At 37.3% G+C, this 25,865-nt stretch overlaps 1 protein-coding gene across 1 annotated transcript; it reads right to left on the bottom strand.

The window, feature by feature from the left end:
- Positions 1–8,059: 8,059 nt before the first annotated feature.
- scara3 (scavenger receptor class A, member 3) lies at positions 8,060–25,340 on the bottom strand. Its single transcript, XM_026922601.3, has 7 exons — positions 24,990–25,340; positions 18,913–18,948; positions 18,529–18,573; positions 17,857–17,976; positions 16,274–16,354; positions 12,568–13,608; positions 8,060–12,486 (listed from the first exon to the last, which is right to left on the bottom strand). The coding sequence occupies exons 1-7, from the start codon at positions 24,994–24,996 to the stop codon at positions 12,053–12,055; spliced, it is 1,764 nt and encodes a 587-aa protein (XP_026778402.2). The 5' UTR covers positions 24,997–25,340; the 3' UTR covers positions 8,060–12,052.
- Positions 25,341–25,865: the final 525 nt, after the last annotated feature.

Below are 25,865 nucleotides of genomic sequence, written 5' to 3'. Positions count from 1 at the left end.
TTTTGTTTTTTTTTTTGCTGGCTTTTTGAAATTCACTCTAATTTTCTCAAAACACTGAGATGGAAACATACATACTCTAAAAATGGGTCATATATGTGGTTTTATCATAGTCTTAAAAGGAATTATTTAAATGGTTAATTGTTCCAGCTTTCTAAAGGAGTTTTACTTTAGGGTGCTAGACCCTTTTTTCTCTTTTATAGACAGCAGGTAGATCCCATGTGATCTTGATTCCCGAAATTATGGACCATCATCAAGAAACCTTTAGGAATTTGATGAACCATTGTGATGTGCAGATCATTCTTTTGGAGCTATCTTTTAAGTGGGTTCTTTAAGTAAAAAAGATCTTCATAAAACAGTACTTTAAAACAGCATCCGAAGAACCTTTGAAAAGAGCATTTTCAGACTGTACAGAATCAAAGGACTATTAAAAAGATTAATTCGATTATTCAATTAAGCATGCCATACTTTCACCTGAATTCACAGAACACAACATTTACATCTACAGCATTTGGTGTATGCCCTTATCCAGAGCAACTTACAGAAGTGCTTTGTAGTCTCTATCGAAAAACATATCCACAGGCTAGCACAAATAGGTCAGGGTCAAAAAAGTATGATCAAGCTTACAACCGGTTAGAGCGGAGTTAGTACGAGTTATTACATTAGCAAATACAGTACGAGTTTAGGTTTGTATTTTTAGTTAGCGCTTATTTAAATGTTTAGTAAAGACGTAGATCTCCAGTCTTTGTTTGAAAGCAGTCAGTGACTCAATACACAGCCAGGAGAAGTTTATTCCACCACCTGGGTGCCAGGACAGAGAAGAGTCTTGATCTTGGTCTTCCTTCTGTCCTAAAGGATGGTGGATCCACTCAGGCCATACCACATGATCCAAGGGAACGTGGTACAGAGCGGGGTTTTAAAAGTGCCTTCAAGTCGGCATGGGCTGAACCATTTCTGGCTTTGTAGATATACATCAATATTTTAAATCTGTTGTGCGCAACTACAGGAAGACAGTGGAGAGAACACAGCATTGGAGCGATATGAGAAAACTTCGGGTGGCAGAAAACAAAATGTATGTCACATGTATGTCACATGAATTTCCCCTCTTAGCATGTACTACTGTTCTTAGCACATCGAGCACTGTTTCCACACCACTTCTGTTTGTTTTGCTGTGAACCTTTTAATTTTGGTCCTGTCTCCACCCTGTCTTGTCGTTGGTCTGTTACTACTGTGTTCACCTGTTTGGAGATTGTCCTTTTTTAGCTTATGTATACCCTGTTGTTTCAATGTAATGTGGTGAAGTCGTATCGTCCATTTGTACTGTTAAGAATGAGCTTTATTGTCTGTACTTCCTGGTTTTAACCCTTGCCTGTTCCCCTTGGATCTGAATATGGATCATCCTTGTTTGGCTTTTCCTGCATGTATAGTATTTTGACACCTACTATGGACTGATTTTTTGATTTTCTGTAATCAAACACATATTACATCCTGTTGAAGGTTGAATATGAATATAGACAGAGAATTTAGTAGAATATTACAATATATTATGTGGCATCATAAGAAAACTTAGTAAAATGATTTGCATCATGTTAAATGATGGATCAATATTCAAAACATAGTACAAAAGCACACTACAGACACCAAACATCTTGGCTGATCTTGGCTGAATTGAGAGTGGAATGCACCATTAGCATGTCATTTTAATTTGAGAGACTCCAGTCTTGTGCACATTATTACATCTGTTTATAACTTCTAGACGTTTTGAATATAGATGATGACCTAAGTGCAGGGTGCCAAAGGTGTGGTGGCACTGACTCATAGGCTGAAGGTGGAGAGAAACTGTTTACACAGCAGAGAGAACGAGAACAATCCTGCCAGCACCTGAAGCCCCTTTGCCGAGCTGCGTGTTTAAACAGCTGTGCTGTGACATTAGACACTGCAGCACCAGTGGAACAGTATGTCATAATTTCTGTGTGGTGTCAGAAAGAACAGCTTGTTTAAGGATTGTTTCCCAGGAAGGTTAACAGCTTAGGCTCAGGACCCAAACAAGTCCTTCTGACAACTCAGAGAGGATGTTATTGACATAAATTTGTTTCACACAAATAGACACTGCACATTAAAAGCTTAATGCTGTATTTAGTGGAGCGTTGTTCTGCTTATAGTAGAGGGAAATTGATCCACAGGGAGAAATACATGATCCATTTTCACAGTGGAAAATTCTGATGAAAACATTGGCAAAGTGTCAGTTTTGTGAAGACAGGACCAATAAAATCCTGCGATTCAGGCTGCTGTGCTGCCAGAGCTTTCCTCTGGTTGTGATTAAAAAAAGTGCTCTGTGGTTTGTTTTGTGTGTGTGTTTATGTGCAACTGTGAAATAGAATGAGACTCTAGAACTCTTAAACTATTCATGAACTCTAAGGTAGGACATGAACTGCCAAATATTTGTCAGACACACAGTTTAAAATATGAGGCCATATTTTAGAGAAGGAGAATCTGGAAAAACCACAAACCTAATTGATGTCAATGAATATTAAAATATTAAAATATATTCAGTCTGGTGGATACTCTATTAAGGGATGAAGAACTTGTAGATTCTCCCTGCAACAGAATTTTTCTTTTTTAGAGATTGTTCCAAATAGACCTTTGTAGGAAGCTAAGAACCATTAACTGTCCAAAGAATCCTTGAGGAACCCTTTTGGTAATAGTGTAGAAAAAGGTTCTTTGGTTTATCCATTTAGGGGAATCCTTAAAGGACCTTTGAAGTCCTAAAGCTACAACATCTTTAGGAAGCTAAGATCCATTAACTATCCAAAAACCTATCAGGAACCCTTTTTTTTAAAGTGTAGAAAAAAGGTTCTTCATTTGTCACTCAGGGGAACCCTTAAAAGTTCTACAGTATATAGAACTTTACAGAAAAGGTTCCTAAAAGTGAAACATCTTTAGGAAGCTAAGAACATTTAACTATCCAAAGAACCATTGAGGAACCCTTTTTCTCAATGTGTAGTGAAACAGGTTTTTGGTTTGTCCATTTAGGGGAACCCTTAAAGGTTCTATGTAGACATGTAGTCCTACAACAGGGTGTAGGTAAAGTGTCTTTTACAGAAAAGGGTTCCTCAAGGTAAAGCCTCTTAATGAAGCTAGAAACCCTATGCAAAGATCCATGCAAAGGACCCACAAGATACCCATGAGGGACCTTTTTTCTAAGAATGTAGTAAAAAGATTTGTTGGTTCGTTCCTCTAGGGGAACCCTTAAAGGTTCTATGTAGAACATTTTCTGAAAAGGTTCTTAAAGGTAGAACTTCTTTAGGAACCTAAAAAAAAAAAAAAACCTTTAAATTTACAATGAACCCTTGACGAACCCTTTTTCTAAGTGTAGAAAAAAAGGATTCCTTGGTTTGTCCATCTAGAAGAACTGTTAAAGGATCTATGTAGAACCCTACAACAGAAAGTGTCCTTTTCAGAAAATGTTCCTAAAGGTATAACCTCTAATTCCCATCAATTATCAATTATTAGGATAATAAACCAATAGGGGACCTTTTTTTTTTTTAAAGAGAATTAAGGTTTCAAACTAGTTTTTTGGAATGTCTTTAGGAAGGCAACTATCTAACTATTCTAACCATCCAAAGGTAATTTATGGGTACATTTATTTAAAAAAAAAAAAAAAAAAAAAGTTCCACCTAGCACCTTCAGTTTGTCCCTCATGGAGAACCTTTAAAAGGTCTGTGCAAAGAAAAAGAATCCCTTTAGAAATCTAACAATCATTAACTATCCATTGAGTGTATACATTAGAAATGTTTAAAAACACAGTGATAAGTAAACGTTCGCTCTTTTTGCTCCATCTGGTTTTTCTCTGAAGCCTTCAAAGAGCATCGTCAGGTTAACATGGTATTGGCTCTGTACTTAAAGCCTAGCAAAGTTTCCCACTCAAAGTCATCCAAAACACATACAGCAGCATTCCAAAGAGATCCTGGAGCTTCTCTGAGGACAAAACACAATGTTACATTGTTTTCACACCCAAAACCCAGGATATCATCAGCATGCATTTATCAGGAAAGTTCAGGCTTTGTGGCATTTAAACTTCCAGCTTTCAAACAGATGCGCACACTTACACTTGCCATAAAAGTCTGGACACAATATGTGACATAAACAAATTAGTTTGGTGGAATTGGCATTGCAACCACTTGTGTCTTCTCTTTTCATTTAGCACGTTTTCAGGGTCTGCTGGGGATTTACTCTTAAATGTTGCATCACCATATGCTAATCGATTCCATGAAGAATTTTGCCCTTGACAAGAACAACCAACAGCTAGGTCTTGCCAATAGCTAATCCCTTCACCATTAATTAATGTTGAATTCCTGCATTAAAATGAATGCTTGATAAGGCCTTAACTCCAGCTATATATATATATATATATATATATATATATATATATATATATATATATATATATATATATAGCTGGAGTTAAGGCCTTATCAAGCATTCATTTTAATGCATATTAATATATATTAATTTGCATATTATAATGTATATATATATATATATATATATACACACACAATATAAAGAACTCTTTGGCGTAGCCGCAGCCTGATGCTACTTGGTTATAATCTGACTGAAGAATTTAGTCCAAATTTTATTTAGGAATTGGAGTGATATTAGCTAAAATGTTATCCACTCATTATTATAGATTAGCACTAAAAGACAGGGAGTGCTATTTGGCTAAACTAACACTTTCAAAGGCATATAAGTCTCTAAATGTTTACAACTTTGTTGTTTGTGGGTACATTCAAGATGTAATGTTTTATGATTTTTAACATGGAGAACATCATGGCACTGAATCCCGAGGTACTGCCATAAACTAATCTGTAAAAGTTGAACAAAGCTAGATTAATGTGTCCATTATAGACAACACCTCAGTAAGAACATGACCTAGATATCTAGCATTGGCTAGCTACTTTCTTGATGTAGATTTTGGGCAGGCTACACAGGATTGTTAAAACAAAATTAAAAATTAGGAATTTTAATGAACTAGCGAGCTAAACCTGTTAATTTTTTAGTTAGCATGCCAACTACACTGATATGATAGTTACTCAACTACTGTAGCTGAGGTACTGCAAAGCCTCAGACCAGTTATCCCTCCTAATTAACTGTAAGCACACCTGTCTTCTGTGGGCTTGCAAACGTGTCCGATTTGATAGTATGTGGTAAAAATGAATCAGTTTATGAACTCTTTTGTGATTCTGACACCCAACATCACAACACAACATTTTACAAAACAAATTCTGGCTTGCTCATAAAACCTAGGAGGCGTGGCTGATGTCAGAGTTACGTTACTCACTTAGGGGTCAATTGTCTCTTTTGTATTTTCACAACTTGCTCAGCACCACTTGCCATATCTTTCTATGTTAATCAATATTGCACAAGCCATGCATGTCAAGTGGCACAATAATCGGTGTAGCAGCAGCACAATACAGTGTGCATAATTTTATGCTCAGGTATACTGTATATACATGGTATTAGAAGTTTCAAGCTACAAATACTACCATATAAAATATTTATGTCATGTTGTGAAGTTTCCCATGCTGTAAACAGCACATAAGCTATACTGCAACATGAAGCATTACTATAGCAGTGTGTGTCCTCACAGTTGGTCCGAATTTCAAACTTTGTAAAAGTCCTAACTACCCTCTTTCTCTGCTGAGGTGGAGTGAAATTCCGGCACTTTTGTGTGGTCCTGGTATGAATCTGGAGTGAATGCTGTGGTAACATTAGCTGTTAACAGACAGAATCAAACATCTACTTACAATTTTGGTTTAATTATTATTATTATTTCCAGTAAAAAAGAAACCACAATCCCTCTTGATATTAATTGTCTCACACTGCTAAGGTGTTACCACCTATGGTAGTACCTTTTCACACTGTATTAAACACTAATGTCATTAAACCCTTCTTTCTGTGGCCCTTCTGGAAGATGCACCTGAAAACAGGAGGGCAAACATTTTTATTTCCACAGCATGACAGGATAAAAATGCATGCCTAAAATGAATTCCACCTGGAGGGGAAAAGAAGGAAAATAACTGGCTCCAGTGACATGGTTAATGTCTGGCGCTGTTTATTCTGGCAGCCATTGTATTTCCAGGAGAGGGAAAATACTGTATAACACCCTCTGCTCTTTTATTTTAGTCTTCTTGTCTCAGAGCTAAACAGTAAAAATTCACTTGTAACACATCAATTCGCATAGAACATGGCAGAAAATTGAACATGTGGTATCCTCATGTTATGCATATAACGATTTTGCATACAAGACAGAGTGGAGGTGGATTAATGATGTTTATTGACATGAAATTCGTCAGATACTTTTCATATCCCAGATTTTCTAGAGTCGATAAAACCAGTGCAATAATGCACTAAAATAATCCATTAAATCAGAATCATTAACAGAATACTTAAGTTCTTAAGCAGGAATGAATGAATAGTTCTTCATTAACACTTATTCCTATTAACAACTAAAAACTACTAGTTAATTACTCAGTAAATATGTTAGAAGGAGTTCACTATTATACTGTATATGCAATAAGCAATTGAGTCTTAAGCAGTGTTTACTGAGTGTTACATTTCTCCTGCAGAAGTACTAGTTAACTATGGTACTTTTATAGTTGTATATATATAGTTAACTACTGATTACTTACTGATCACATACTAATTACTAAATATATCTCAACCTATTCCAACACCTCAGTGTCTAAAATGTAAATGTTTATATGAGTCATTATAGGTCTCCTCAGAGCAGCACATGGTCAGTGCATTGTTGTTATAGAATCAAGGTCTAAAGAGAGAAATTGTCAACAATAATGTTCCACATTGTCATTAACTATGACTAAAGTGTTACTGTGTATTTCTTCAGAAGTTAATGATGTGAAGTAGTATTGTAAAGTGAAGCACATTGAAACTTCACTAAAAGAGTGAGCAATGTAACTTTTAAATGTTATATGAGATCTTACCTAAATCACGAGCATGGACATAGTAAACAAATACAACATGTAGCTCTTCTGTACTGTACTGTACCAACACCTTACATCTTATTTTATTACACAATCACTTACATGTGCAACATTTGTTAGTAATTAAATTACAGTGTTTATAATTGAAGTTTTCTGTTAACAGACATTTACTTAAAATTTATGGAAAGAGTCTCCAAGTTCAGTGATTTATAACAGTCAGAGGTAAAGCTGTAACTTTAAGTTTTCTGACTTGGGAAAGTCTTCAGGACAGAGGAATTTTGTGGTTCATCAATAACATTTTTTTTCTTATTTTGTGGAATTTTTGTCTTATTAAGTAAGGCTGGTGAAAAGTTATAAGTTGTTATAATGTACTGTGACTGATAACAGGAACTAACTTTTTCCATAGACAGCATTAAACACAGCATTAAATGTAACTATAAATGGATATAAAGATTTATTAAATTGCTGTAGTATAAGAGGAATACTCTTAATCAGCTTTGGTGTGGTAAGAGTGACTTCACTTCATGTCGGGCTGCACTGTACCAACTGCACCACATTGTCAATAAAGCACAACCCCGTTGTGTTATATTCATTATATATTGCCCAGTATGTGACGTGTAAACAATTTGTTGCTTGCCGTCTTTTTTGTCAGCATTAAAACTGATGTTCGGTGAATTATGGGTAATGCATCCATTCCTTTGCCCACAGAGAATAGTGCTACATGAAAATAATTACTATAATTATAATAAAACAATTAAGACTATATAAAATAATTTAGAAATTATTAGAGTTAAAATGGATTGTACACATTCTAGCATTTGGAACTTTTTTAATTGTTGACTTTCTGTTAGTATCTACCAGGGCATGATTTTTAGCATTTGGGAAACAGAGCCAGCTACTAATAGCTGAACAACATGGTATGTGTAGAAGCTGTATTCAACACATCCACTTGTTCTTTAATATTCTCAAGGTGTTAAATGCATTTTCTCAATGTTTAGTGAAATGGGAGGTCCACATACATATATGCCTTTTAAATGTTATGTAACTGTTCTGATGTTTATATGAGTTTGTGATTTACGTCAGCCTGCCCCATATGTTTGTTTTGCTTGGCCAGAGGAAGCTCCATGACCAGTCTAGGTAGTGTAGGTGGAGGCACATTGAGACACTAATTTAGACCTATATTGTGACACTGAGGGCGAAAGTACCAGCCATGAGCTCACAGCCAGCTGAAACAATCTGCACGTTGTTTTCCCAGCCAACAAATTGCTTAATAAATAATTGCTTAATAACTCAACCAAGTCACTGCAGTTAAGGGTTGACAAATACATTTATATTTATATCACACACTGTAATAAAACTATTTGTACAATGGTTTGTGATGAACACTTCACTAGAAGTGCTATAAATTGCACAAAACATGTTTTGTTTTTATTCTATGCAATGAAGAATTTTATTGTTAAATAAATATAATATAAATAAAATTCAATATATTTATTTATATTGAATTTTATTAATTTTATGTTATTGTGAACATTATGTTCACAAAACATGAATATAAATGAACAAATGTAATTAGATAAAGTCATAAAGCACCTACATAAATATACAAATCGGTAATATCTCCATATCTACATATGATAAAAGGGAATATTTTGCATTTAAAGCCAATCAATTTTTTTTTAAATATGATAAAAATGTTTTGATGTTGTCTTTGCTCAAATATTATTATTATTTGGAATCAAATATTTCTATTCTGGGCTGAATTTTACAAATCATATCTTGTTTATTTCACAGCAATTAAGCTCATGTCAATTTTACTTAAAAGTGTTTAAGGAGATTTTTGTCCCTTTCGTATTTTCGCCATCATTAATCCATAGGAAGTTTTTTTTTTTAATTATGCGAACCACAAATATCTAACCAATTTATTTATTTGGTATATATTTTGAAATAAACCAGCTAAAAGCAGTCGATGGTTAAAGAGCTTGCTCAACAGTGGCTCTTTGGGATTTGAACTAACCAACCTTTAGGCATTAGTGCAGACCTTTAAGCGCAAATCTACCACGGGCCACATTACGTCCACACACATACATTACAATCTTATGTGCACTGAGGAGGAACTTGAAAGAAACAGAGGCAGAACAGTCTATAGAGAGATCTATAAGTTAGCATATGGCACAGGCTGTGGATTCAGCATGCGATAACTCTGTATGAGTTATATAATGAGTTACATGATTGTGCACTCTTCAAAATGCTGTGTCTTTTCATGTTAAAAATTTATAGTCACCTGACATTTTCTTTTTGTTTCTAATGCTCATAAACAGATTTGCTCACCATGTGTAAAGTACATCCAGATCATTAGACAACTGCACATGGACTCATCAATTTTCAAACACTTTTCAGCTATTCAGTGCAGGAGCAATATCTGCTGTCCCATATGCCATAAGCCATAGATACTTACATTCACATCCAGGGGTGGAAAGTAAGGAACTACCTCTTGTCTACTACCTCTCAGAACTACCTCTCGTACTCTAGTCACAGTTCTTGAGTACATGTTTCACTGTGAAAGTACTTTTATTTTTATTTTTTTCACCCTGTAACTGTCAAAACACATATATGTCAAAATACATGTAGTGAAAAAAACACTCAAATAAATGTACTATAATTAAATCATAGTACTTTTACTTGAATTAAAAAAAAAAGTAAAATATACAACTTTGCTATATGTATTTTGACAGTTACAGAGTAAAAAAATGCATTTAACCCTATTAATTAAGATATTAAGCAAATTAAAAGACAGTATTAAGTATTAATTAAGTCAATTTCAGGACCCAGTGAAAATAAAGCAGTTTCCTGACGTCCACACTTCAGGCACTAAATTCTAGCAGCAATGTCTGAGACAGATACCCAATTTATCTTTAAATGCTTCGAAGGAAACAGCATGATAAAGATCTGCAAATTATGCAAGCCAAAACCACGGCATTTCACAGCTCAACGTCCAGCCTGCAGCAACGTGTACAGATACATTAGTTAGCTGTATGTGCTAGAATAGCTAGTAGATCTTTTGATGCTTACATTATGAATGCTCTGTATTAAACTTAAGAAGTCATTCCGATGTTCAGTAGCGAATGCCTGTTGTGTTACATATCTCTAAGTGCTGCTATGGCCTATAGGTAACACTCAGGATAATGTGCAAGGAGCATCTTTGCTAGATGCCTAAGAAACATGTGTACCTAGCTAGGTAAAGAACCTAGCAAGCTACTGAAACCCCAACAGCCAGCTAATGATAGCTGTCTTTATAAGCTGTTGATATTGGGACTGGCGTTCACTTCAGCATAGCTCACTTGGTTAGTTAGCATAATTTTCAAAAATTCATTCCTGAGGTATAGAACATTTTTGGATTATTTGTATCAATTGGTGATGTAAAAAGTAGTTACTCAAGTTGTTTTTCACCAGGCAGTTTATTTATTAATACTTTCTTGATCAGTACTTTTACTCAAGTGAATTATTACAGCAGCATATTATTACCTGCTGCTCTTTCCACCACTTTTCATATCAAAGAGAAGTACAAATTGAATTTACGAATTTAGGGTGTTTTTTTCTTGGCATATTTTTGATAATTAAGTTATTTACCTGCCTTTGAACAGACAAATGATGCAGTATTGAGTCTGTACTTGCACTCAATAACCTGCTTCTGTTGCGTGAAAGACTTTAAAATGTTTGACTCAACTTCAAACAAGTGAGCATCATTTAATGTTAATTACATTCCTCTTGCTAGCATGTCTTGAATTTAGTTTATAATGAACAGGCCTCAGGCTACCATATTATTTTTTCCTTAGAAGAATCTCTGTGGAATCACAAATTCCTCAAGACAATAAGTCCTCACTTGTTTTGCTCAGAGGAAACTAATATTCTATACTATACATTACATATAGATTTTTTCTTTCTTCATCATGAAGCATGCTTCAGATAAGATTTATGCATTAACTAGAGGCAAAATTTCAATAGCTCAGATTCAACACTTTCAGAAGTCCTTGATCTTTGCAAAAATTAAGCATATATTAAATTTACATTGCTGTACATTTAAATATGCATAGATGATGCTGGTTAAAGCAGTTTTATACATTCTACAGTGTAAAATACTGGGTGAATTATCCTGGAATTGTGATTTCTTTCAAGAAATGGTTTTATTTCTTTAACACAGTGTAAAAACACTCCTGTCAAAATTAAACTCTTATGAGACAATATATAATGCTGCGCAAAAGCATAAAATATGTTAACTATGATTTTTCTTTATACCAATAAAAAAAGAACATTTTTTGCATATGTAAAATCAGCAAAGTGTGCATTAAAAATGTAGTATTGATGCTGTGGTATGCATTTTCTTATTGTGTGCACTGTATATTACACTTTTGTTTGGAATAGTTTTGTCGCAGGATTAATAATTAAAAATCTCACAATTTCATGATCTTATATCTTGTTCAGAGTACCTGCTCCGAATACGCCATGGTGTATATACAAAAATAGATCTAATTCTAAAATAATGGCTTGATTAAAAATAGTATTAACATTTAAAGTGCCTTAACATTTGTTGTCATGATATGTGAAGGGATTCTTAATGAAAAACAAATAAAAGGCCATCACAAATACCAAAACATACCATTCCATCATTCAGAGACATTCTCAAAGCATCTATTGGACCATAAAAAAGTGAAAGTCCAAAATGTTAGGCAAAATTTAAAGCTATGTGCTGTAGTAGTCCTACATAGTCTTGCACCATTAGTACAAGGTAACCGCCATTTTGCCAAGTGCACGTTCATGTGATGAATGTCAGATATTGGGTATTTATGTGCAGTTTAAAGCCTGAGGAATGTATACTGAAGATAAGGATTTTTAAGGTGACATTTTCAGGGAATGTATGCAACTGTAGTTACTTCATAGTTGATTTTATCCATCCATACTCAGTAACATTGTTGTGTATCCAGGAAGGTGGTTTATGAGATATCCTGCTACAAGGTTCTACAATTTTAATAACGGAGTGGTCTAAACATTTCTCATCCCAAGGTGGAGTTCCCTGGTGGTCCAGGAGGTCCACGTGGGCCAGGTGGGCCAACAGGTCCAGGTTTTCCTCTAGGTCCAGGAATCCCATGTACACCAGGGAGTCCTGCTTGACCCTGGATTCCTGATGGTCCTCTTGGCCCTTGCAATCCATCTTTGCCTGCAACTCCCATGTCACCCTTCTGCCCCTTTTCACCTCGAGGTCCTGGTTGTCCTAAAGACCCTTTGGCTCCTTTAAGCCCTTGGCTTCCTTTCACTCCAGAAGATCCAGGTTCCCCTTGAGCTCCTTTAGGTCCTACAAAACCCTTTGGCCCTGCAGGACCAGGGACACCTGGACGTCCCTTGTCTCCCTTGATCCCTGTTGATCCTGTAGGACCTGTTGGTCCTGTTTCACCCCTGTTCCCCTTTGGACCTGGTGGACCAGGAGCACCTGCAAAATGAAAATAGATTAAATTCATCTAAATTTTAGTTTACCATATCTAATGGTATATGCCACTATAAAAAATGCTACCTTTCACAATGGTGAAGTTCTGGATCAGCTGAGCATGTGTGGTGTCCACCAGCTTCATCTCCTCCATAACCATAGAGATGTTCCTCATATCCACATCAAGACGTAAATTAAGCATCATATATTGTGATCTCAAGGAATCAGCGAGGTTTAGCAGAAGCAAAACAGTATTGTTTAAATTCTGTAAGTCCTCTGTGTGGCTGCCCAGCTTTGACTGGCAAGATGAGCTCTCCATGTTGATGTATTTGTACATGCTCTGAACATGGCTGACTGTTGCATTAATGCTGGAGGCAATTGTCTCAATCTCCAGTTCAATGGAACCCATTCTTGTGTCCAATGTCACAAACCTTTCCCCAGTCCTATTTTCATAGTACTTGGCATGATACTGGTGGTCATGCATGTTCTCCTCATGCTCATCAATGTAAGAAGACACATTGTCCAGCTGTATCTGCAGGTTCATGACCTGTAACGTAAGGTCTTGCACCATATCTGAGCTCATGCTGATTCTCTGATGTGTGGCAGAGATGCCACTCTGGATGGTTCGCATTGTTTGGACATTGGCACTAGAATTGGACTTGAGTGCACTAAGCGTTCTGCTGTAGTTCTGCCAGTCTTTGGTCATTTTCTCTAGCACCAATACCTCTTCTTCTGCCTTCCTCTGAAGAGCATTTATCCACAAGGCACTAAGTGCAACAGTACTGTTGACCTGTTGCACAGTAGCCTTCAAATCATACTGGTCTTGCACCAAGGTCTTCATGCCCTGATCAGTCTCGTTGATAACAGCCTGCCATCCATTTACCTGATTCAGGTACTGCTCAAGAGATTGGTTTATTCGTTTAATAGTAATCCCATAAGCTTGGACATCTCTCATCATCCTGTTATTGGACTGTGTTAGAGTGTTTTGGGATTGAGTGGTCTGGTCCAGTAACTGCTCTTGACCCACAATCATCTTTTGGAGGTCTTCAAATTCCTTCTTGAGCCTAGTGATCTCTTCCCGGAAGTGAACTGCATTGTAGCATTCTGTACAGTTCATGGTGCTGAGATCTGCAAAAAATATAAACTATATTGACATTTCTGAAGGGCTTGGAATAGAAAAAGCAACTGAGTGTCCAAACGATGAGTATCTGTTGAGTTTGCAGCTGCTTCTCAAGCCATCAATAATATAACAGAATTTTTCTTGAGTTACTCTCAGAGGAGATGACGCACCCCAAGAGGGCAAAGGGGTGCAAAGTCACATGATTAGAAAAATACTTCAGCCCAGAGGACTGATTTCAAATATGGCTTTTGCTGTACAGTTTTCAAGATGGATTATTAATTACCATTCTTTTAAAAGATATTCTGTCATTTTGCTCCAAAATCTATATTTTTTCATTTTGGTTGAGAACTGGTGACTGTGAAGGCCATAGCTCATGATTAACATCATTTTCACATACATCAGATACAACATACAACTGCATATACAGTCAGGTCCGAAAGTATTTGGACAATGACGGAGTTTTTGTGATTTTGTCTTCTGTACACCACCACAATGGATTTGAAATAAAACAATCAAGATGTGATCGAAGTGTAGACTTCAGCTTTATTTTAAGAGGTTCCACAAAAATATGGCATTTACCATTTAGGAATTACAGCCATTTTAAGCAAAGTACCTCCATTTTCAGGGGCTCAAAGGTATTTGGACAAACTGACATAATTGTAAATATAACCATAATTTTAATACTTGGATGAAAATCCTTTGCAGTCAATGACTGCCTGAAGTCTGGAACCCATGTTCTCAAAACTCAAATTCTGAGTTTCCTCCCTGGAGATGCTTTGCCAGGCCTTCACTGCAGCCACCTTCAGTTGCTGCTTGTTTGTGGGCCTTTCTGTCTTCAGCATGCTCTATTGGGTTGAGATCAGGCGACTGACTTGGCCATTGAAGAATATTCCTTTTCTCTGCCTTCAAAAAGTCTTGAGTTGCTTTCGCAGTATGTTTAGGATCATTATCCACCTGCACTGTGAAGCGGTGTCCTATCAGTTTTGTAGCATTTGGCTGAATTTGAGCAGAGAGTATAGCCCTATACAACTCAGAATTCATCTTGCTACTTCTGTCAACAGTCACATCATCAATAAACACCAGTGTGCCCGTTCCATTGGCAGCCATACATTCCCATGCCATAACACTTCCTCCACAATGTTTGACACATGATGTGGTATACTTTGGATCATGACCTGTTCCTTTCTTTTGCCATACTTTTCTCTTCCCTTCATTCTGGTACAAGTTAATATTGGTTTCATCAGTCCAAAGAATCTTATTCCAGAACATGGGAGGCTTTTTTTAGATGTTTTCTGGCAAAGTCTAATCTGGCTTTCCTGTTCTTGAATGTTACCAGTGGTTTGCACCTTGTTGTAAACCCTCTGTATTTACATTCATGAAGGTGTCTCTTGATTGTAGATTTTGACAATGATACGCCTACCTTCTCCAGAGTATTCTTGATTTCTGTTGATGTTGTTAAGGGATTTTTCTTCACCAAGGAAAGGATTCTGCGATCATCCACTTTAGTTGTCTTCCGTGGTCTTCCAGGCCTTTCAATGTTGTTGAGCTCACCAGTGCTTTCTTTCTTTTTAAGAATGTATCCAACTATTGATTTGGCCACACTTAAGGTTTTTGCAATCTCTCTTATATATTTATGTTGTTTTTTTCAGCCTAATGATGGCCTCCTTCACTTGCATTGAGATCTCCTTGGACTTCATATTGGTAGCTCCAGTTGAACAGCTGTCAAATGCAAACTCAATATTTGATATCAACTCCAGACCTTTTATCTGCTTTTCCAGACCTTTTTTATTTGTCTTGAAGTAACGAGGGAATGGACCGCACCTGGTCAATTAACTTCTTATCAGTCAGTTGTCCAAATACCTTTGAGCCCCTGGAGGTACTTTGCTTAAAATGGCTGTAATTCCTAAATGGTAAATGCCATATTTTTGTGGAACCTCTTAAAATAAAGCTGAAAGTCTACACTTTGATCACATCTTGATTGTTTTATTTCAAATCCATTATGGTGGTGTATAAAGGCAAAATCACAAAAACTGTCATTGTTCAAATATTTCCGGACCTGACTGTATCTGCGCTTTATACAACATACAACTGCACATATCTGCACTTTATACATAAATACAGTTCATATATTTTTTGCCATCTATCTTTTATATCTTTTATATCTACTTTTTAAAATTTTTTTCTTTTTCTATTTCTTTGTAAGTAAATTCTGTTTTTATGTAGATTCTGTTTTATGTCATCGGACAGTCATGAAAACCATTTCACTGCATTTCGTACTGTGTATGATTGTGTGTATGTGTGACCAATAAAAAAATTTGATTGACTGAAAAATGAATTGATTTGATTTTTTCATCCTCATCAAACAATTCAGTGAGCCCCTTCGCCCATCCACATGATGGGCATGAGGGCTCACTGAACCTGGAAGAGAGCACTGCCATCAGGATAGAAATGTTTCATCATAGGATAAAGGTGACCCAGTCAGAAGAACTTTGGACTGATTTGTAGTGAATTAACTCTTAACTCTTAATGGGACAATTTGACCCAAACCCCAAACCATGCCAGCAAAATAAATATACACCCCCACAGCAGATCAGAGCCAACATCCCCCCCCCTTTAATTTGTTGACCATCAGCAATTTCCTTCTTCAGGAATATGGCAATGTTAAAAGCTTACCTTGAGTACTCCCCTGGCCCTTGGTCATCTTTTTATGATAAAGCGATTCCTCTTCAGATAAGCTGTCAATCTTCCTAAACACTGATGACATAAATGAATCTGATTAAGTTCAGATTTCAGTGATTAATGAAAATGTTCAAAGCCCTGGCACAGAGACAGAAATAAAAAAGAATGGCCAAACATTTAAAATAGAATCGTAACCACTGTGTGATTTCTCATGAGAATAGTAGTGTTCTGGTATTTCTTTCAAGGTTTCTCCAGTAAGACCTAAACCCTCAGACTAAAATGCAGCAGTGCAGTAACTTAATGTTTAAGGGGATGAAAAGTCATTCCTTATAGTTATATAACAGTGATTAATAATGATAGATTACAGTATAACTCCTCTGGTGCCTAACATGTTTTGCATAATTCAAAGTTTATTAGTTTCTTGCTCTTTGATGGATTTTATGAAATAATATATCTTATTTCAAGGCAGTTGAAAGCTTGCTGTTTTTACACCCATCTTGGGCAACTGAGAAATATGAAACAGATGTGTATGAATGCCCTTACACAATCTTGTTTTTCATTTAGCAGTAACAGCAAATCACATTGTTGGAATCTCACTTTTCCATTTCTTTTGTTTTCAGTTCATTAGGCCACGGATTTGTAGGTCAATTTTGTGTCCTGCCAGTAAAAAGTCAGCACCACCACAGAGTCTCAAGTGTGTTTTGGAATTGGTTGCGGTCCCCAAGTTGTTATCTGTAAATCTGCAAGCACGGGTTTACTGTGCTGCAATCCCGTGATTAAGCTGAAATCTGAGAAACATCTGGAGAGAAACATCTGTAGGCCCAGCAGTGGCTGTCAGGTAAGATGGCCTGCTCACATGATTCCGAAATTATATGGTAGTTCCACTGCTCTTCAGTCAGACCCCCTTGGTCTCAATTATCTGTGCTTTACAATTCCACTGAGTAAGTGAGCATGCAGTGAAATCAAGCATGGCAAAAGTGGGAAGCTTTGGTGGACTGCTTGGTGATATGAGACTTTTTAAATACCAAATGTGGAAATGAACTTTATGAGGATATTTAATTTCATGGTAGCCACAGAGGACAGTGTGGTGGCTTACCCAGACACTCCATAAGACATGAATGACTTTCAAATACAGACCAGCCTATTTTAAATTATCTAATATTAATCATCACTAATGACAGACAGATATCTTTTTTATTTGTAAGCAAAACTGACAGTTTTATGGCATGATAACCATGATATCCATGGTGCAGCAGGCAGGCTCCCTGGTTCGAGCCTAAGCTTGGGTTCCTGTCTGTGTGGAGTTTTGCATGTTCTTCCCATGTCTGTGTGGGCTTCCTCCAGGTTCTCCAGCTTCTTCCCAATTCCCAGAAACATGCTGGCAGGTGTATTGGCTATGCTAAATTCTCTCTATGTGTGAATGAGTGTGTGTGGTGCTTTGAGATGGACTAGACTGGGACGTCTTTCCACCTTGTGCCTGGGGTTCCCAGGATAGGCTCCACAACCCTGACCAGGATGAAACAGTTACTGAAGATGAATGAATGAATCATATCTTAACCAGACTAGCTTTAGCTCACCCAAAGAAGCCAGGACTGCCAAAGTGATGACTATGAAGGCGAAGAAGCCGTAGAGAACTCTGACCGCCAGCTGGAGAGAACGAGTATGCTGGCATTTCACACAACCTCCTCGGGTTCTTCCTGTGGACACAAATAAATCTTGAGTGCATGGCTCCCTATGCCAAACCATAAGCTCATTTTAAAGATATTTGTGGTGCCATTATAAGAGTAACCACTAAAACTAATGGTAATTTCACCCTACGCCTAAAAGGTCTACTCTACCAAAATTCTTCAGGTGATGACATAACTTGGAGTTAAATTTCTCCTTAACGAACAACACAGCCTGTGCCAGATGTTTAGAGTTTACACATCATTTCCTATTTTCACAGAGAATTGTATGAAACAGATGTAGGGACATAAATAACACTGTAAAAGCTGTGTCCACTCTCTCAGCACATTTCACAAACAAGTGCAAATCTGCTAGAGTTTTCAGTTTAGTATCACATTCATCATCATGTCATTAATACTACATTTTCTTCTCTGTTCTTCTGGCCTCTAATTCATTTATGCTCAGTAAGATCATGTTTTGTTTTAAATGTTCACACAGCATGCATGTATTTACATATCTGCCATACTGTTAGCAGTGGTGTAATATTCTGGAAGTTTTCTCGTAGAGAAATGCATTTGTCTAACCTCTGAAGGGAGGCATCTCCTCCTCCTCTCCGGTCAGGTCCTCCTCTGAGAACAGCGATTATTCAAAAGATAAATGAGTCACAATTGGAAGAGCTTTTCAGTTTCATGGATGAATAGAAGCACAAATTAAATAATTGCCTATTGTCAATGTTGCAAACACCCTTGAGGCACATTAAAACTCTCTCTATCCTCTCCATTTCCCCAACTGACAGAACACAGATTATAATGGGTGGACTGCTATGTTGGATTTTTTAAAGATTTAACGTTTTAAATAATTAAAACAGGACAAATTGTTCCATTTTACTCAATTCAAACTAAACATTCCAAATGACTGATAAATGCCAATACATGGAAGAAGTGAAAGAGAGGAAATCTTCACAGTACCTTTGAAGAGCTGGTTTTCATAGCCACAATAACTTTCTGCAAGAAAAGGAATTGGAGGGTGTTAGAATTGGTGTTAGAATTGGTGTTAGATAAGTTAGGGATAAACCACTTGGTGGCATGCTATTACAGGAAATAAATCAACAACAGGGTGGGGCGATGCCTCCTGAAGTGAAGTGAAGTGAAGCGGTGTTACTGTTGCCAACCTGAAGTTGATTATTTTCCTATAACCACACATTTCAAAGTGTTTTATTCTTCATATACCACAGCAATTTTCTAATGATTACAACTGTTATCTTATTAGTTAACAACACATCATGCTTTTGGAACACCCGCTTCACAATCACACCAATCAGATTTGAGAATTCTACAGCTGTGGAATAAGATGTTTAAGTGTATAAGTGTTTAAATCATAGCCAGTCGTATGAAACATGAACCCAGACAAAATCACTGTACCCCTAAATCCATAAATCACAGACTAACTGCCAGATCTGCCCTCCATGACACAAACCATGTGACTTGGGCTTGTTTCCAAACATGAGGTCATATCTGGCACCTAACACACTACACAGTAATACAAAAACATGAACTCAGAGATAGGAGTGTGGTGAGATCAGTACTTCAGGAAAAATATATCTTCTTTTGGGAGAGAAGGAAGAAAAAAACAAGAGTGAGAATAGCATAACTGAGCTTGAACAGCATGAAGATGAAGGAGCTAACAGGAATGGCACCGCTGGGTGCATTACACAAACACACTGTAAATTATACCAGTGTCAGTCAGAGTGAGTTAGGCCAAAGGTTGATTAACAGATGCTAAAGAAGCAAGAAGTGGAACTTGTTTGAGTTGAACTCACTAGAGAGTTGAGGGATAGCAAAATATATTGCTAACTCCAAATATATTCACTTTATTCTTAATCAATTTAATGAGTTTGCTTTGAAGAATTCTAGATTACCTTTTTGTCCTTCTGCTATACATCCAGTTTTTCATTTGTCTAACACCAAAAACACAATATACCCCTCTTTACTCTTTATTCTTTGTTTTTTCCAACACAAACTTAGCACAAGCTAAATATCTGACTGATCTTATTGTAGCTGCCCTAAACTTTTACATTAAAAATTATATATATATATATATATATATATATATATATATATATATATATATATATATATATATATATATATATATATACATACACACATATATCTATATATACATACATACACACACACACACACACACATATATATATATAAAATTCTTAATTTTCAGTGAATAAATTAACAGAAGGTAAACATGTAAAATAAACTACAGCAGTCAATCAAAGTATTTTGTTTTTCCCTTCCATTAGCTAGGTTGGCTATCTTACTAGCATAGCATACAGGTTCTGCTGCTAAACTAATCTTATCTTAAACGCCAATCTATATAATCAGAATCAGTTACGCAAGATTTGAGCCATTTAAAAAAAATCCTTTTTTTTTAGTTCATGGCTTCTTTAAATGATGCTAAAGTGTGCACCTTTGAGTCCATTAGCTCATGATAATCTCAATATACCATGTATATCACTATCTCTGGTCATGAATAAAGAGATGAAAAACAACATGCTGTAGGTTTGGCATATTTCCTAAAGTCAGTTTCCACTTACATTAAATTTAGGTGGTGTGTTTTTTAAAGCTGGTGTGCAGGGCAGCTAAAGGGCATCATCTGCCCTGAGTGTGTGGGCCAATCGGAGCTGAAGTACTGTACCAACAGACCAAGAAATGCAGGAATGCTGTCTGTCTGCACTTTTTCCAACCCAGGCATGGCTACACAGGTGTCTCTGGGATCAACAGACCTAACCTGAGCCACTGCCACTAGTGCTGCCAACAACACAGAGGAAAAATTCAGGAGATCCTCTGGTCTGGATGGCGGCCATCCCCTCCAAAAACAAGTTCAGAAGCTTACTTTTGAAAAACCGCTGAGGCTCAACTAACAGAAGCAGCCTTCAAAAGTACAACAACTCCTGAATGTCTGAAACGGGCAGGATGTTTGGAATGGGCGTCCAGGAAACTGGAGGAAATGGAGGGTTTGCTGAAGTTGGAGAACACAAGGAGAATTTGGTTTAATGAGAGTGATGAATCAGCAGGAACCCGAGTACATCTGAAATCCAGTTTGTCTTCTGATGTAAGACATGAACAAGTTTACAGTGCAGAAACATATGTTTAAGGATTGTGTAATTGTATAGCACACAAAATGATGCTTCATGGAAAGTTGTATTGTATATGGATTTTCTTAGGTTTGGGCTATATTTGTATAGGAAAACAAATACAATTCCTTGTGTTTACGTTTCTCTCCGCCATTGGGAAATCCTAAGATTAAATCCAGACAATGCTGCAGCCATCCAGAACTACTCAGAACTACTCAGGGTGGAAATAATTGCTTTCCTCTTTCTCCCCTGTTGATCAGAGTGGCATTAGCTAATCACAAGTGCGGAATTGGGCATTTAGTGCTCTCCTCAAAGCGCTTTTAGCTGCCCTATGACTTTGAGTGAGCAGAAGTTAGCAAAAATGCAGGATCTGGCTTCACATATCTTGGATGCATCATGTATCCATACTTCCCACTTTACCCTGTCACTTCACCCTGAATGTGTTTATGATACAGTGTACTGGAGTCCTATTCAGGATGTACTCCCACTTCATTTCCAGTATTCCCAGGATAGGCTCTGGATCCACTGTGACCCTGACCAGGATAAAGGAGTTATGAAAGATTTTTAAACGTAATAAAGTACACCATTTAGTTTGCAACTTGAAAAATGGTGGCCAGTACAGTACTTCTAAAATGACAAACATCTTCAACAGTTCAATATCAAGTAAATGGTACAAAGCATATCTAGATATTATAGAAACAGTTAAGACCAATATAGGCTCATATATGTACATTGTTAAATGTTTTCTTAAAGTCTTTAATATTCATGAAGTTACAAAAATGTACTTCAGACATGTTCCATGTAACATTTTTCAGGAGGCCAAAGTCAGAGGACAGTATAGGGAGCTTGTTAGCTGGGTCCTAAAAAAAAGCCCTAGGACATAATAGTGAGCTCCACCCATAACTCTTGGTTGAAATCCAATAGCTGGCTTACAAGCGTGGGTATGCAGTAAATCAAAATCTCAAACCCTCAGCAGTTTCATTCTCAGGTGTAGGTGGAGGGAAGCAGTAAAGGTGATTTGTCTACTTGACCAGATGTTTAATAGCATACTGCCCACTTCCTGTAAAAACAAGCACATTAGATGTGGTGATGTTGTTACACACGTGACCTTCAGCTCAACTCAGAACAGTGCTGAGTGAGTAACCACATCCATATGAATCACTATGCTAAATAGTCATTACATATAATCTCCGAATCCGTTCTGTACAATAATTCTGGAGATGGTTGATTGTATTGAAATCAAAACTGTGATGATGAAAGGGGCTGTTTTTGGCAACTGTGAACCAATGCACTTTGCCAAGTAGAAGCCTTGTGGCTTTCAACTAGTTTCGGACAAAGGAATAATAAATAATGTCCTTGTGTTTTTTTCCTTTCTGGATCATTAAATAGTTAACAATTCTAAACACTGCAATCTAACACAGCATGTTCTCACATTCCAGTCCAGAGCTCTTCAGTGGTTTGTGTTCCTGAAGTACGTCCAAAATCACAGCTTTTGAATGCTCGTCTTTTCATTAAATAAAAGTGTGTATGTACGCTGTTTTGATAGAAAGTTAATACTTGAATGTGGTGCAGTCACATGCTGTTATTATGAACTCTGCGTAATGCAGCCCACGAACATAAAACCAGTCAGGATCCCGGATACACAAAGCATGTGGTGCGTCAGACGTTTGCAGTGAACTTTTTCTCATGCAACGGATCAGGGTGAAGATTTCCAGAGGTGGGTAAAGTCTTAATCTTCAATGCTTGTTTCAGATTTCCAGAAAACAAAATGATTGCGCATTCATTTCAATGTGCTAGATGTTTTTACCCAAATTCTAGAGATGCACAATGAAGCCCTTTTGCAACACACAACGACAAGTTTCACTTGATCCTGATCAACAAACAAACTCTTCCAGATGTACTTTATATGGAGCATGTGGTCCTGTTCTGAAGCAATGAAATGCAAGGAATGTGTACATGCATTTTCGTCAAACAGTGAGAAATGAACTTAAGCATGCATGTGTTGTGGTCTGGGGTTGAAACTGTTGAACTGACACACATGCCTCAAACATGCATCATACTGTATGTGAATATTAATGAAGAAATTACAATTTGGGCAATAAGGTATCCTTTCAAATGTATATCATCATCTTAACACGTACTGTAATTCTTTCAGACTCATTACGTGATACATGAATGGCCATTCTTGTGAAATTCACCACTTTAGAAGTCAGCTTTCATAATAGCTCAGAGTTTACGAGCTGTTGCAAAACATGGCAGTGCTCATAGAAGCTGCGTTTGCAGGCAATACTAAGTGTAATAACACATCTAAGGGAAATATTGATTTTCCAACAGTTGTGTCCTATTTCCAGTGATTTTGAGCTGTTTCGAAGGGAAATGGTACAATATTGTGCAAACAGATACATTTTACAGAACATGCCCCTTACACTGGCAGGTACAAAGTTACAGCTACAGGTACAATATCCTTCACTGGACTGACACGTACAAAGGTCACGCCTCCTTCCCCAGGATTAACATGAACCGATCCATGCCTTCTTCATTAGAACTTACAAGCACAGAGGTCACAGTCAATGATACTGACAGGTCCAAAGCATTTTCTGGGACTGACAGACATAGAGACCACACCTCCTTCATTGGACTGACAAGCATAGAGACCACACCTCCTTCACTGTTCTGACAGGCATAGAGACCATGGCACCTTTAATTGACTGAAACAGAGGCCATGTCTCCTTTATTGGACCGACAGTCTAGGAGGCCACACATCCATCATTAAGACTGACAGACATAAAGCATTTATTAGAACTGACAAACATAGAGGCCATACCTCATTTAATTTACAGGCACAGAGGCCACGCCTCATTTAATGAAACTTACAGGCATAGAACCTACAAGCAACTCCTTCACTACAACTGGAAAGGCACACCACCTTCACTGGTTTGATAGGCACAGAGACAACTCCTCCATCATCATGACTGATCGGCACAAAGCATTTACTGGGACTGACAGGCATAAAGGCCACTTCTCTTTATTGGACTGATGGGCACAGAGACCACACCTCCTTCATCGGATTGATGGGCATAGAAGCCACACCTCCTTTATTGGACTGAGGGAAGCATGGTGGAAGGCACAAATGTAGTGCTGAAATAATCTCATTTAATAATTAATAAATAACAAACACCAGTAATAAAATGAGCTGGTCATGTGGTATCAGATTATCAGATACTCAGATTTATTCATTCACCACCACCAAACAAAGTTTACACACTGTTCTGAAGCATTGCAGCTGTACTGTAAATATTAACATCAGGGCACTGAGTCAATTTAGCATAACTTTACACCACCTGTCAATACACATGACTTGGTATGTCTTTAGTCATGCCCAGACTGGAGCATGTGATCTGGATCTCCGGTCACACACCTGCTGCTTGTCTGCTGATTGCCGACACGCACCTTTCCCACAGCTCTGGGATACAAGCTCAAATAAAGAGAAACAGACCTCCTACCTGTTCCCTTTCCCCATAAAAGCAGCTTACCAAATCTTCTCCATATGCTGCCTCTGCCTTCAAAAGGTATCACTCAGCTTCATTTCCAGCGAAAAAAAACATCGCGGGATACCAAAATCCTAAATATCACTCGATCAGTATTGTTTATGCAGGAGTTCATTTGAAATGCCAAAGCAAATGTGCGAGTGCTGAGAATGGGGAAGTTTAATATAAACTCCTTTCTCTGAGTCTGTCTTACATCCAAGATCAACAAATGTTGATTTTCCCTGGACACTGAGAGGTGAGAGGTGCAGTCTTTACAGCGAACTGCCTCCAAGTTTCAGAGTGAAGGAGCTTTTATTTAATATCTGTGTTCATGAAAATAAAAAATGACCAGAGAAATTCCTCTTACCTTTCATATTTGTTGTGTAAAGATGTTTCAGAAGGAATGGTGATGAACAGGTAGTCTTGAGAACTGTCTCTCTTCACAGGTCCTCCACTGTCTGTTTAAGTAGACAGCTGCATGCGTGTCTTAAATAAGTATCCTTGTTTAGAACAAGTCCACTTAATTGTAATCGAAGCTCACTTGATGATTTGAGCAGCTAGTTGCGCTACATGTTTAAGCAAGTGTGCATATGTAGCAGCCGCTCCGGAACATGCCTCTCTTTTCCGCAGAGCTAGAAGGAGCTAAGAAACATGTGCAGTGTGGAGAGACACAACAGAGGTCGGAGTGTGTGTTTCTCAGTGAGAGAAGGACAGAGGGAAGGGGAGGGAGAGATGGAGTGGGGGAGAGGAGAGAGAGAGAGTGCATATGTTCCTGCAGGCCAGTCCTATCCTGGCCTAATTACTAACAAATGTCTGGGTAGGGAAGGACAGAACCTTTGTCTTCTGTTTCTCTGTCACTGACATATTTATGGGAATTTACATCGGTTTAAACCGTGGATTCTGCCATCTGGCTGTTTTACAGTGTTCCACATTCCAAGTCAGTATCTGTGGAAATGAATTTGTGCCATGTGCATTAGTGCAGAGGTTCTCAAACTTTCTACAGTCAGGTACAAAAATATAAGGACCCCCTAAGTATAGATAATATATAACCATTGAAATATGAAGCTCAATATTTAAATATGTGCATTAATATTTTGGCTATTTATTGGTGCCTCTCAGTAATAAAAAAAAATACTAATAATGGATTGTGAATTCCACCACTGTAAGAAATTAATAATAATTTTTTTTAAATGCTGATGCTTCATGTGCCCAGGGGGTTCCCCAGACCCCACTTTGAGAAACC

The sequence above is a fragment of the Pangasianodon hypophthalmus genome, chromosome 19, assembly GCF_027358585.1.
Source record: "Pangasianodon hypophthalmus isolate fPanHyp1 chromosome 19, fPanHyp1.pri, whole genome shotgun sequence".
Lineage (NCBI taxonomy): Eukaryota > Metazoa > Chordata > Actinopteri > Siluriformes > Pangasiidae > Pangasianodon > Pangasianodon hypophthalmus.
This window is presented reverse-complemented; position numbering and strand designations above follow the sequence as displayed.